Genomic DNA, 14,409 nt, shown 5'->3' on the forward strand with positions numbered 1-14,409 from the left:
CCATGAATGGTTCAAACCCATCCAATGACTGAGGACAGAAAGCCCTGGCGATCTGCTTCCATTAAGATTACAGCAAAGAGATGCCATGAGCATTTGTGCTCTAAGGCATTGGGACAGCATGACTTCAAGTCTGCAACAGCAGCCGACAACAACAGCCGACAGCAGCCGCCGACAGCAGCCGACAACAGACAGCAGCCGCCGACAACAGCCGCGCAATGTCACTGAGTGCCTCTGCAAGTTCTGCTATGGCACTGTAGGATAAGCATTGGACTGCTAACCACAAAGTCAGAGGTTCAAACCCACCAGCCACTTTGTGGAAACCCTATACAAGGTCACTATCAGTCGTAACTGTCTCAATGGCACTTAACAACAACAACAATCTAAAAATGTGTTTAATTACTTTCAAGGGGGGAGTTTTTTGTGATTTTAAAACATTAGATTAAATTGAGGTGAACTGGTGCCGAGCATTGATGCTATATGGGTAATTTCTCTGTCTGAATATTTCAAGGACCTGGTCATGCATGTGTTATAAGCGCAATAGTTTTGGGTTTTGTTTTGTTTTTCTTGTAAAGCCATTGATTATGAACAATATCAGTAAATACCTAAATGCCGTCAACAAAGACACGGGGCACTCTTCCAGCCACAGTCATCCTCCTCAGAGGGGCACCTTGTCTCGTGAGCGCACCAGAAGGGCCTCCAGTCCACGTAGCTTTCCTCTGTCACTGTCTCAAAGAAATACCATCCAAGGAACTCACCAGTGAGGAAGGGTGTTGGGGGATATTCTTTAGTTTATCACCAACATTATAATTTATGTCAGGAGTCCAAGAGCAGGGTCCCTGTGGCCAGCCACTGCTCTGCTCTTCAAACCCTCTTTTCTCTGAGGAACCACATTCAGGAGGGCTTGTTGGGAGTAAGTTGCCTCTGCAGAATCACCATCGGGAGGGCTTGTTGGAGTTAAGTTCTTCTGCAGCTGAGGAAGTTCAGCCTTGGGGGAAAAAAAAAAAATCTTCTGAGCATCCCAGTTTGGGGGTCTTGTGCTTACCACGTGGTTTACTTCCTTTGGGTGTTTACGCTTTGTTGTAACCTGTGTTCTTTTTTGATGAAAAGCCATTCACCAGGGACTCAGGGCCTAGCTGACTAAACCCACAGTCCTGTCAGGACTGGTGAAGTGGCTGACATAGGCCCTTCCCTGCTCCTGTCTGCCCTGAAGGAAAAGCATTCAAACCCCTGGGGTTCCTTTGTTTGTCCATTTGTTAGTTGTACAGAATTTTCGCTTGCCATCACTGCATGAATCCAGGAAAATTGGAAGTCGTTAAAAATGAAATGGAACACATAAAGATCAATACCCTAGGCGTTAGTGAGCTGAAGTGGACAGGTAATCAGGCAATCATATGGTTTATGATGCCAGGAATGACAGATTAAAGAGGAATGGCATCACATTCATCATTAAAAAGAGTATTTCAAGGTCTATCTTGAAGTACCTTGCTGTCAGTGATAGAATATCTATATTATATTATGGGAGGAAGACAAGTCACATGTCTGTTATTCACATTTACTCACCAACCACTAATGTCAAAGATGAGGACATCTGAACATTTTTACCGACTTCTGCAGTCTGAAATTGATCTAACATGCCATCAAGATGCATTGATAATTACTGGGGATTGAAATGTGGGCCAGTGTTTGGAAATACAGTCATGATGTTAGAAGCAGTGCTAGAGATCGGATGACAGAATTTTGCAAGATCGATGACCTATTCATTGGAAATACATTTTTCAACAACATAAATAGCAGGTATACATTTGGACCTCACCAGATAGAGTACACTAGAATCAAACTGACTACATCTGTGAAAAGAGATGATGGAGAAGCTCATTATCAGTCAGAATAAGGCCAGGGGCCAACTGGAAAAAATCATCAATTGCTAGTATACAAGTTCAAGTGGGAGCTGAAGAAAACTAACAAATCTACGAGATCCAAAGTACAACCTTGAATATTGTTGTTAGTGTTGTTGCACCAGTTCCTACTCATAGCGACCCTGTATGGGGTATCTAAGGAGGGGCTGGTAGGCTTAGACCGCTGATTTTGTTCTTAGCTGTCCAGTGCTTATCCTACAATGCCACACCAGAACTCAACCTTGAATTTATCCCACCTGAATTTCAAGACCATCTCAAAAATAGATTTGACGGGACCCTACCCAGAGTAGCAGTGATGCCTGAAATGGAGCCAGAGATGATGACGTGGCGCGATGGAGCAGCTGGAGACTCTAGATCCAGAGAGGGAGAGCAACTGTGTGCTGAAGACCTGGGGGGCACGGGGGAAGGATTGCAAAGAGAGGATTGTAACCATGGCAATGAGACGATATACGATAGAATGAATGTAAAACTAATGTTCTCCCATGTATACTATCACATAATTCACAATAAATCATTTAAGAAAAAAAAAAAAGATTTGATGCATTGAGCACTAATGACCGAAGACCAGATGCATTGTGGGATGACATTAAGAACAGCATACATGAAGAAAGCAAAAGGTCATTGAAAAGACAGGAAAGAAAAAATATATATCAAAATGGATGTCAGAAGAGACTCTAAAACTTGCTCTTGAATGTAGAGAAGCTGAAGTGACTGAGGAATAATGAAATAAAAGAGCTGAGCAAAAAATATCAAAGGGCAGCTTGAGAAGAGAAAGTATTATACTGAAATGTGCAAGAATTCTGGAACACTCATGAGTTCTCACGCGGAACCTTATTCAAATACAACAAGAGGATACTTGGTCTAAAATCAGGAAGGTGTATGTAGCAACATATTGCCTTGAACAAATCTGCTACAAAATACCTCTTAATGTATCTTAGTGCATCTGACCCAGCCCATGGTGTTTTCAGTTGCCTCATATGAATGCAAAAGCTGAACAATGAATAAAGAAGCCCAGAGTACAATAGATGCCTTTGAATTATAGTGTTGATGAAGAATATTGAATATACCACGGACTGCCAGAAGAACAAACAAGTCTGTCTTGGAAGAAGTGTAGCCAGGATGCTCCTTAGAAGGGAGGATGGTGAGACTTTGTGTCATGTACTTTGAACATATTATCAGGAGGAATAAGTCTCTGAAGGACATCCTGCTTGGTAGTAGAAAGTCAGCAAAAGAGGAAGATCCTCGAGGAGATGGACTGACATAGTGGCTACGACAATGGGCTCAAACATAAATTCAGTTGGAGGGATGGTGGCGCACCGGGCAGTATTTTGTTCTGTTGTACACAGGATTGGTATACACCAGAACTGATGACGGCACCTAACATTAACAACAATCACTGCAGTGGAAGGAATCCTGGTGCTTCATGGTACAAGTGCTCTGCTGTTAGTTAACCAAGAGGTCAGCAGGTGTAACCCACTAGCTGCTCCACGGGGGAAAGATGTGGCAATCTGCTTCTGTCAAGATGATAATCTTGAAAACCCTGTGGAGCAGTTCTCCTCTGTCCTGTAGGATCGCTGTGAGTCAGACACAACTGGATGGCAATGGATTATCACTGCAGGGAGCTGAGGAGATGCAGGGGACACTGTTTGAGGTGGAGAGTTTTGGTTGCGGTGCCGTGGCTATAGCTTCTGAATGTTGAGCTGATAAAGATCTGTCCCCCTTGTCCTCATTGAAGACATGGCTCTGTTTCCTCTTTCAGTCTTCAGACTTCACTTTGTTGTTGTTGTTGTTAGGTGCCATTGAGTTGTTACCAACTCATAACGACACTATGTACAATAGAACAAAATGCTGCCTGGTGCTGGGCCAACCTCACTACTGTTGCCACACTTGAGTCCATCGATCTGCCACTTGGCCAATCCATCTCGTTGGGTGGGGGGTGGGGGGTGGGTTTCCTCTTTGTCTCTGACCCTCCACCTTACCAAACATGATATCCTTCTCCAGCGACTGGTGCCTCCTGACAATATGTCTGAAGTATGAGAGACAAAGTCTGACCATCCTGGCCTCCAAGGAGCACTCTGGCTGCACTTCTTCCAACACAGATCTGTTGGTTCTTTTGGCAGCCCATGGCACTTTCAATATTCTCCTCCAACACCATAACTCAAAAGCATCAATTCTTCTATGGACTGCCTTATTCACTGTCCCGTTTCGCATGCATATGAGGTTATTGAAAATACCATGGCTTGGGTCAGGTGCACCTTAGTCCTCAAGCTGACATCTTTGCTCTTCAACACTTTAAAGAGGTCTTTTGCAGCAGATTTGCCTAATGCAATATGTCGTTTGATTTCTTGACGGCTACTTCCATGAGTGTTGATAAGTGTCCAAGAGGAATAAAGTCCTTGACAACTTCAATCTTTTCTCCATTGATAACAATGTTGTTTATTGGTCCAGTGGTGAGGATTTTTGTTTTCTTTACATTGAGATGTAATGCATACTGCAGGCTGTGCTCTTTGATCTTCATTAGTAAATAGTTTAAGACCTCTTCACTTTCAGCAAGGAAGGCTGTATCATCAGCATATCATAGGTTGTTAATGAGTCTTCCTCCAATCCCAATGCCACGTTTTTCTTCATAGAACCCAGCTTCTCAGATTATTTGCTCAGCATACAGGTTGAGTAAGTATAGTGAAAGAACACAACCCTGTCTCACACCTTTCTTAATTTTAAACCATTCAGTGATCCCATGTTCTGTTTGAACAACTGCCTCTTGGTCCAGGTACAGATTCCTCATGAGCACAATTAAGAGTTCAGGAATACTCATACTTCGCAATGTTGTCCATAGCTTGTCATGATCCACATAATCAAAAGCCTATAGTCAATAAAGAAAAGGTAAACATCTTTCTGGTGTTCTCTGCTTTCAGCCAAGATCCATCAGACATCAGCAGTGATATCCTTCATTCCATGCCCTCTTCTGAATCTTTAGTAAAACTTTACTCGCATGGAATATCACAGATAACTGTCCTATGATTTCCACACTCCATTGCGTCACCTCTCTTTGGAATGGGCACAAATACAAATCTCTTCCAATCAGTCGGCCAGATAGTTGTCTTCCAAATTTCTTGGCAGAGATGAGTGAGTGCCTCCTGTGCCACCTCACTTTCTTGAAATATTTCAATTTGTATTCCATCAATTCCTGGTGCTTTGTTCTTTGCCAGTTCCTTCAATGCACCTTGGACTTCTTCCTTCAGTATCATTGGCCCTTGATCAATGTTACCACTTGAAATGGTTGAACATCAACCATTTCCTTTTGGTACAGTGACTCTGTGTATTCCTTTCACCTTCTTTTGATGCTTTCTGCATCATTCAATAATTTGCCCAGAGAATCCTTCAATAATGAAAGTCGAGGCTTAAATTTTTTCTGCCATTCCCTCAGTTTGAGAAATGCTGAGTGTGTTCTTCGTTTTGGTTTTCTGACTACAGATCTTTGCACATTTTGTTGTAATATATGACTTTGTCTTCTTGAGCTGATCTTTGAAATGTTCTGTTCAGCTCTTGGACCTCCTCATATCATTCATTTGCTTTAACATCTCTACATTGGAGAGCAAGTTTCAGTGTCTCTTCTGACGTTCATTTTGATCTTTTCCTTCTTTCTTGTCTTCTCAATAACTTTTTGCTTTCTTCATGTGTGATGCTCCTGATATCATCCTACAACTCTTCTGGTCTTCGGCCTTTAGTGTATGATGTATCAAATCTGTACTTCGGATGATCTCTAAATTCAGGTGGAATATATTCAAGGTCGTATTTTGGCTCTCGTGGACTTGTTTTCATTTTCTTCAGCTTCTGTTTAAATTTGCATATGAGCAATTGATAGTCTGTTCCACAGTCTCTGCCCCTGGCCTTGTTTTGACTGATGATATAGAGCTTTTCCATCGTCTGTTTCCACAGATGTAGTCAATTTGATTTCTGTATATTCCATCTGGTGAGGTCCATGTGTATAATTGTCTCTTAGGCTGTTTAAAGAAGGTATTTGAAATGAACAAATCATTGGTTTTGCAGAATTCTATCAGGCGATCTCTAGCATCATTTCTATCACCAAGGCCATATTTTCTAAGTGCTGATCCTTCCTCTTTGCTCCCAACCTTTGCATTCCAATCACCAGTAATAATCCATACATCTTGACTGCATGTTTGATCAATTTCAGATTGAAGAATTTGGTAGAATTCGTGCATTTCATCATCACAGGCTTTAGTGGTTGATGCGTAAATTTGCATAATAGTAGTATTAACTGGGCTTCCCAATTGGCGCATGGATATTATCCTATCACAGACAGCATTGTACCTCATGACTGATCTGGATATGTTCTTTTTGACAATGAATGCAGCACCATTCCTCTTCAATTTGTCCTTCCCGGCATAGTAAACCATGTGGTTGTCAATTCAAAGTGGCCAATACCAGTCCATTTCAGCTCACTAATGCCTAAGATATCGATGTTTATGTGTTCCATTTCATTTTTTACAATTTCCAATTTTCTTAGATTCATACTTCGTACATTCCATGTTCCGATTATTAATGGATTTTTACAGCTGTTTCTCTTCATTTTGAGTTGTGCCCTGTCAGCAAATGAAGGTCCCGCGGGCTTTTCTCCCACGGGCTTTACTCCATTCACTTTGTCACGGTTAACTGTACTTTGAGGAGGCAGCTCTTCCCCAGTTGTATTTTGAGTGCCTTCCAACCTGAGGGGCTTATTTTCCAGCACATATCTGATAGTGTTTCTCTGCTATTCGTAAGGTTTTCAGTGACTAAATATTCGGAGCTAGTTCGTCACTCCTTCTTCCTAGTATGTATTCATCTGGAAGCTCATCTGAAACCTATGCACCATGGGTGACCCTGCTGGTATTTAAAATACCGATGGCATAGCTTCCAGAGTTACAGCTATTCACAAGTCACCGCAGTATGAGAAACTGACAGACGAGTTTGTGGAGTCTTCATTTTGCTCATTACAAAAACTCTTCTAAGTTATAAAAAAAAACGGTTACTGTAGTGTCCACAGGTTTACTCATTAGTTTGTTTCTTGGTTTGTCTTTCCTTCTTTTTGCCCTTTCTACACACAAACTAAGTCTGCTTCTCTCTGATGACTGATAAAAAGTGAATCATTAGCATGGAAATGGAACAAAGGACTGGATTAACCTCAAACTCCCAACTGGTAGCTAGCTCCACTATGTTTGGAAAGAGCACTGTTTTTTTCCCCATAAAGCTTGTCAGCCTCAGTTTCGCTCAGCATTGCTATCATGCAGTGGGCATCTTGTTAACATGAAGAACTGATGAGTGTGCTCGTAATTGACTACCCATGACCCTCCAGGCTTTTACCAACAAAAAAGGATGTATCAAAGTGAAAGACTGAAGCAGGATAGACTAATTTTCTTTGTGTAAAAGCTTTCAGAGACTAAAGATATGGACTCACAATCACAATAAGAAATTGTCAAGAAAAACGGTTGTTTGAGGTTGTTTATGTGTATGCCCTGGCGCCCCCACTTCCCCAGGTACCTGGGTGAGCTGCATTAGAGATCCTATGCTAAGAGTGTCAGGGGTAAAAAGAAGGTTCTTGAACAAAGCACTGGTCTGTTCCTTTTAGGTTCTACTCTAAAGCAAAAATCTAGAGATACAAACAAATAAAATTATTACTCCTATGATCAACAAAGATACAGACAGTCATTTTTAAAATAAGATTGACAGGCATAGTTTGTAAACAATGTCTAGGGATGAAGAAAAGTTTTCTCCTTGACCATATCTCGGTGCGCAGGACCTTTCTCATTTCTGAGCAGGTGAGTCAGAAGCACAGCACTTAGTTTTCTGTTGGGAAAGCTCATCTTGTGATGAAACTTAAAGAACTGTCTTTTTGTTTAAAAAAAAAAAAGAATGGGACAGTGATTCCATCTCCCACTAATCATAGAAGGTCAGATTTGGAGCCTTGACAATTCCATGCTGTTGTCTTTGTTTCTACAGCAGTATATGTTGTTGTTGTTGTTGTTAAGTGCCGTCGAGTCGGTTCCGACCCATAGCAACCCTGTACAGGGTTTCCGAGGGTGTAAATCCTTACGGGAGTAGAAAGCCTCATCTTTCTCCCGCGGAGCGGCTGGTAGTTTCGAACCGCTGACCTTAAGGTTCGCAGTCCGATTTGTAACCACTACGCTACAGCAGTATATAGTGATGTTTTAAAAATACAGAGAGAGGCAGTGTAAAGGAAAACAAAAAGCGCAGTGAGACAGATACCACTGCCACCTACGAGGGTTGTTGTTGTGAGGTGCTATCCAGTCAGTTCCCTACGGGAAGCCGGAGGAAACACAGCTCAATCCTGCGCCATCCTCATGCTGCCGTGTTTGAGCCCGTCGCTGATGCCAGTGTCTCAGGCCACCTCATTGACCGCCTTCCTGGTTTTCAGGTTGCTGTTGTTTGGACCCTTTGTAGGGTTTCTGAAGAACAGTTGGTGGATTTGAACTGCCAGCCTTCCAGTTAGCAGTTCGGTGTTCATTCTGTAGCACCACACCAGCACTCTACTAGGATTGTTGTTGTTGTTAAGTGCCGTCGAATCGATTCCGACCTATAGCGACCCTGTATAGGGTTTCCAAAGAGTAGCTGGTGAGCTTGAACCACCGACCTTGCAGTTCAAATGACTTTGCAGTCTGGCACGTTAGCCCACAGCGCCACACCAGGAATCCTACTAGGATATTGTTGTTGTTGTTGTTATGTGCCGTTGAGTTGATTCCAACCCATAGCCACCCTGTACAAGGTTTTTGAGGCTGTAAATCTGTACGGGAGCAGAAAGCCTCATCTTTCTCCCACGGAACAGCTGGTAGGATAGTTGTTGTAAAAACAAATCCAACCAGGGGGACAGGCTGGCAGGGTATACCCTTTGGTTGGTTGATGATGCATGAAGGGGATTGTAACCATGGTAATGAAACGATATACGATAGGATGAATGTAAAGCTAAGTTCTTCCCATGTAAACTTATCACATAATTCACAATAAAACATTTTTTTAAAAAGTGAACAGAGGTAAATACTGTTAACGGATGGTACATGTGAAGGGGATTGCAGTCATTGTAATGAAGCAAAATACATGGTTTGCTGAATATAAACAAAAAAAGACGGCAATCTATGTAAGCAGACTGTCATACTTTCTTCTGGGGAGAGGCTGGTGGGTTCAAATTGCTGATCTTTTGGCTAGCAGTCAAGTACTTAACCACTGTGCCACCAGGGTTCCTTCCTGTAAAGATTAAAAACCTGAGCAAATTAAAAAAAAAAAAAAAAAAAATCCAAGAATTGACAGGAATTGATGAGGATGTGAAGAAACTGGAAATGCTGGTTGGACTGTGGACTGGTACAGCCACCATGGAAAACAGTGAGTGGCTCTTCACGACATTAGACATGTAACTAATTACCGTAGGATACAAAACCCCACCCTCGCTGTATACACACATGCCTCTTTTACTGCATTTTGCCTGACTGAACTTCCCAGGGACTGCATGTTTGTTTACACCTGGAAAGTTTGTGGCGTCCCAGCATCATCAGACAAGTCTGTTAGTACCATTTGTCCAGTAGCGTGTGGTCACTTCATATTTCAGACTTCTTCATAATGCTCTTTGTTGCACACGCAAGAAGCTGCCCATCCCCACCCACTGCTGTTGAATGGATTCCAACTCATAGCGACCCTCTAGAAGGAAGCCAAACTGTGCCCTGGGGCTCATTTTTCTCCCTGGAGTGGCTGGTGGGTTTGGACCAGCCACCTTTTGGTTACCCTGATGCTTTAACCCACTGCACCATCCGGGCTCCTTCAGTAGACTACATGTATGTAGTAGCATGTAAACATGTACTTGTTAAGTTCTGTTGAGTAGGTTTGGATCATAGCAACCTTGTATAGCGTCTCCGAGGCTTTAAATCTTCCTGGGAACAGAAAGCCTCATCTTCCTCTCAAAATTTGTGTGACTTGCTGTATTGAAGCGCTTAGAACCAAACGTACAGTGTCTCTGAGGTCTGCCTTTACCCGAATGAATTGAAAACAACAACTCAAATAGACAAATGGACTCCAGTGTTCATCAGCACATGAATGGAAAAGCAAACCATGCACACGTGAAACATGACTCCACCCTGAAGGGAAGTGAAGGCCTGATGGCTTGTCACCTCCACAGATGAACCTTGATGACACTGTACTGAGTTAAATAAGCCAGATGCAGAAGGACAAGTATCACATAAGCCCAACTGTATGAAAACTCTAGAATATAGGCAAAATCCTCGAGACAGAAGTTTTTCAGTGGTGACCCGGGTATATCAAGGAATGGGGAGAACAAATAAAAGTATGCATGCTTTCATTTAAAATATGGCAAATAGTCTAAGTTGTTCTTCTTGCTGAGTGCTTTGGAGTCGGTTCCAATTCACAGTGACCCTGTATAGGGTTTCTGAGGAGCAGCTGGTGGGTTTGAACTATGGACCTTTTTCTTCATAGTCCAGTGCTGATCCTACAGCGCTGTGCCAGGAGTTCAACAATCAAGGAGCAAAGGTTGTGATTCTTCCATGCCAAACACCCTCGTGGTGAGTTGTTGTTGTTAAGTGCCGTGGAGTCGGTTCTGACTCATAGTGACCCTGCATAGGGTTTCTGAGGCTGTAAATCTTTGCAAGAGCAGAAAGCCTCCTCTTTCTCCTGCGGAACAGCTGGTAGTTTCAAACTGCTGACCATAAGATTAGCAGCCTGATTTGTAACCACTATGCTCCCAGAGCTCCTCTCGTGGTGGGTACAGGATGGCAACTCTGTTAAGTGTCTGTGAGTTATTGAAGTGATTGTAAATCATTGTTGTTAAGAAAGAAAACTGCTGTGTGTCAGCAAAGGAACAAAAGCTCAACAGAAAAACAAGCTGATGTTTCCCTATTGCCACCACTATGGAAAAAAATACCAGTTTGGAATCCACCTTGTCTGTCACCGCAGGCTCTCCCCCTAGTGTACATAGAGCGGAGCCCCTACAGCACATGGGGGTTCCAGCACAAACCCTGTAGCTGACCCTCCCATCTCTGCTTTGCTTTCACCTTTTTCATCAGGCTATTTACTGGATGCTTTTCAGTTCTTTTCAATGCCTGGCTCAACTTAACCTTATCCATATATGGAGCTCTGATAGCGTAGTGGTTACGAATAGGGCTGTGAACCACAAGGTCAGCAGTTCGAAACTACCAGCTGCACCGTGGGAGGAAGATGAGGCTTTCTGCTCCCATGAAGATTTACAGCCTTGGAAACCCTGTACAGGATCGCTATGGGTCGGAACCGACTCGAGGCACTTAACAACAACAAACTCTTTTTATTTTAAAAAAGGAAAAAAATCTCCTTTCACCAGTTTATTCACGGCATCAGATTGCATGAGTGGGTTTTGTTTAGTTTTGTGTTTGTGTAGAACTTCTTGGGCTCCCTTTAGCTGTCTATCTCAGTGACCCCTGCTCCATGGCTGCCTAACAAGGAAGCTCTGGACTCCCTGGGTCGAACCGGGGCAGTTAAAGAGCAGCGTTGGCTTCAGAATGCTCCAGAGTTAACTTCAGAGTCATCACCGTTGATGGGTGAACAAGAGATGCTGTGGTCCCGTGTCACATGACAGCTCAGTGAATGAAGGACACTGGTCACATGAGGGACACTGGTCACAGCTCAGTGAATGAGGGATGCTGTGGTCGCATGTGACAGAGCAGAGCTCAGTGTAAGAGGGACCCTGTGGTCACGTGTCACATGACAGCTCGGTGAACGAGGACACTGTGGTCGCATGTGACAGAGCAGAGCTCTGGGACACTGTGACTGTATTCTAGTCCCAGCTCCTAAATAGGTTCCTCATGTGGCCGAGAACCCTCTCCAGTCCCATCCAACCCTTGCAGATGGGCTGTGTAGTGCTAAATCGTAGGCAGTTCTGTCCAAGCCGCAGGCAGTTTTGAATCATTGTGGTGGTAGTGGTGGCCATGAGTTAAGGTTTCCGAGGCTGCACATCTTTACTGGAGCAGAAAGCCTCATCTTTCTCCTGCACAGTAGCTGGCAGTTTTAAACTGGGAACCTTGAAGTTAACACCCTGACTTGTTATCACGATACTACAGAGCTCCTTTTTAACCATCTTAGAGAGGGGAAACTAGTCCATAAATCTTAGCAGCAATAATAGTTTGATTCACTACCAAGAAGCAGGAAGGTTATTCCGTTTTGTGGAGACACAGGCTGGGTTCTGCAGAGTGCAGCCATTTCTCTGGCCACACTACTACCCCAGGGGTGCCTGTGAACTTGCATGAGGCCCACCACCTCTGTGTGTGGAGAAAGAATTGGCCTTCACAGCAGGCACGGCCAACCTTGACCTCAACGCAGTCTGCCCCATTGGGACTCAGAAATCCAATGTCTAGAAGCTTATGCCTTGCTTTTAATTTCTTTTTTCTCGTAGCTTCTATAAACTCTGAGTCACCTTGGGTTGGGGACAGTCATGCTGGTCTCCTGACAGAAACGCTGGTGTTGGAGTAGTGGTGGGAGATGCTGACATGTGTTTCAGGGACCCTGCCATTTCCAGCCATCTAATAAGAGTGTGTTGTCTTGAGAGGAAGGGCTCGTGTATTGCCTTCCAGGAGAGAACAGTGAACGTCAGGGTTTGTGTCCTCTGTTGACGTCTGTCCTTTGTGATTTCAGAGGTGGTGGCCCAGTGGTGCACACAGGGAGACTTGCTGGCAGTGGCCGGAATGGAACGACAGAACCCACTGGGTGACCTTCCCAATGGTCCTCTGCTGAAGAGCGCCATGATCAAGTTCTACAATGTCCGCGGAGAGCACATCTTCACACTGGACACGCTCGTGCAAGTAAGGACACACCTATGAGCCTGTGCATGTTTGCAGCATGGCGGCTGCTTTCGTGGGCGAGGCCCCGTACACTCCTAGGATCAGTTTTAACAAACTGTGCTTTGGGCTTTGGTTGACCTCAGTAAATCCCGTCCCAGCCAGACAAGCGTGTCCCACTCAGTATTCTGCAAGCAACTTCCACCACTCCTCTAGCTGTAGCTAGTATCCCTACAAAGGGCTGATGTTCTGGAAACAGACTCCCCATCTCCATGAGGCTCTCTCACAGCCCACAGAAGTCCACCTCAGAAACCTGCAAACCAGTCATCCTAGCTCCTGCCTCTTGACCACTCCCGTATCTCTAAACCTTGACAGTTTTACTTCTCAGTCCTAGATAGCTCAGGATCTATGGACTTCTGTCCACACCTGCCACCACCTTTGTCCAAGCCCCCATTGTCTTAGCTGGAAACCTCCTCTCCCCTCCCAAATCTCTCTTCACTGTGCAACCACAATTCCTCTGTAAAATCACAAGTCCCCTCAGCAGTGTCCTGCTGCCCTTAGAGTGGAATTCAGATGACCCAATCCTGCTGTGCCTCTTGAGGTTCATTCTCACCACTCTGGATTTTTCTGTTCTTTGGAACATTCACTCTCCTCCAGGCTTTCTTTCACACTGTTCCCTCAACTACACACACTTGTCCTCACACTGCACCTGGCAGCTCGTGTCTGCTGTGCTCTGAAGAGGCCCTTCTGGCTCCCCAGACTGCTGGGTTATGTTAGCCCCACAGCACCGGCTTGAAGATTTGGGGTAATGCTCACCGTGTGTTATTTGTAAGGTCACTGAGAGCAGGCACCTTGTCTCCTTGTTTGCTGATGTGTCCACAGTGCCTGATACCTAAGGGGCTGAAGTCAGTAAGTACTTATCCATGTGCACATGTGTCAGTTAACATCATGTTACGTTCTGTGAAACAGGACAGTGTGCAAACACCATATTAAAGCCTTATGGGAACCTGCTTCCCGTCGTTCTGGTCGCTGCCGCTCCTACTGCTGACTCCCCCAGCCTCCTTGTTCCCACTTGGGCCTCTTGTGGCGCCTGGAACGAGTCCGCCTTGAGGTCTCCCTGCACAGAACCATCTTAACCTGGCTTCATGACTGCCTGCTCTTCACCCTTCAGAACCTTACCCCATCTCACTGCCTCAGAGTCCACGACTTTCTCAGAATTCCCCTCCTCTCCTCCATGCTTGTGTGTATAACACTTACTATACCCTGGAATTTTCAAATGAATTGTTGGCCTTGTTGTTGCCTCCCACTGGGATGTAATGGACACAACGAGTGTGGCAGCCTGAGATACCCCACTATCCGTCATAACCGGAGTCCTGAGCAATGCTGGTCCCCAATGGGGTCTCAGTAAAGGCCTTTTCACTGCTCACTTGGTCGTCACTTCTTTGTCTTGTCTGTGCCTGCTTCACCTCCAGAACCTGGGCCAACACCTGGCCACGGTAGATGGCTCAGTAAATCATTGATTAAATGAGTGAAGACACATTTTGTAGTGTGACTGCCATTACTGTCACTGCACTGAAACCACCCTGCTGACCATCCAACCCCCAAATTCAGTGTTCTTGTGTCTGCGTCCAGCTGCCGTCCTCTTGCTTGTCACGGTCTCTTTACTGCTCTTG

The 14,409-nt window shown here is 44.5% G+C and overlaps 1 protein-coding gene across 1 annotated transcript in view; it reads left to right on the plus strand.

Annotated features, from left to right (window-relative positions):
• Positions 1-14,409, plus strand: part of TULP4 (tubby like protein 4) — a 165,260-nt gene that overhangs the window by 116,171 nt on the left and 34,680 nt on the right. Inside the window, exon 6 of the mRNA XM_006868456.1 lies at positions 12,594-12,760. Within this exon, the coding sequence (XP_006868518.1) occupies positions 12,594-12,760 (167 nt within the window). The remainder of the gene's footprint in view (positions 1-12,593; positions 12,761-14,409) is intronic.

The sequence above is a fragment of the Chrysochloris asiatica genome, unplaced genomic scaffold (assembly GCF_000296735.1).
Source record: "Chrysochloris asiatica unplaced genomic scaffold, ChrAsi1.0 scaffold00117, whole genome shotgun sequence".
Classification (NCBI taxonomy): Eukaryota; Metazoa; Chordata; class Mammalia; order Afrosoricida; family Chrysochloridae; genus Chrysochloris; species Chrysochloris asiatica.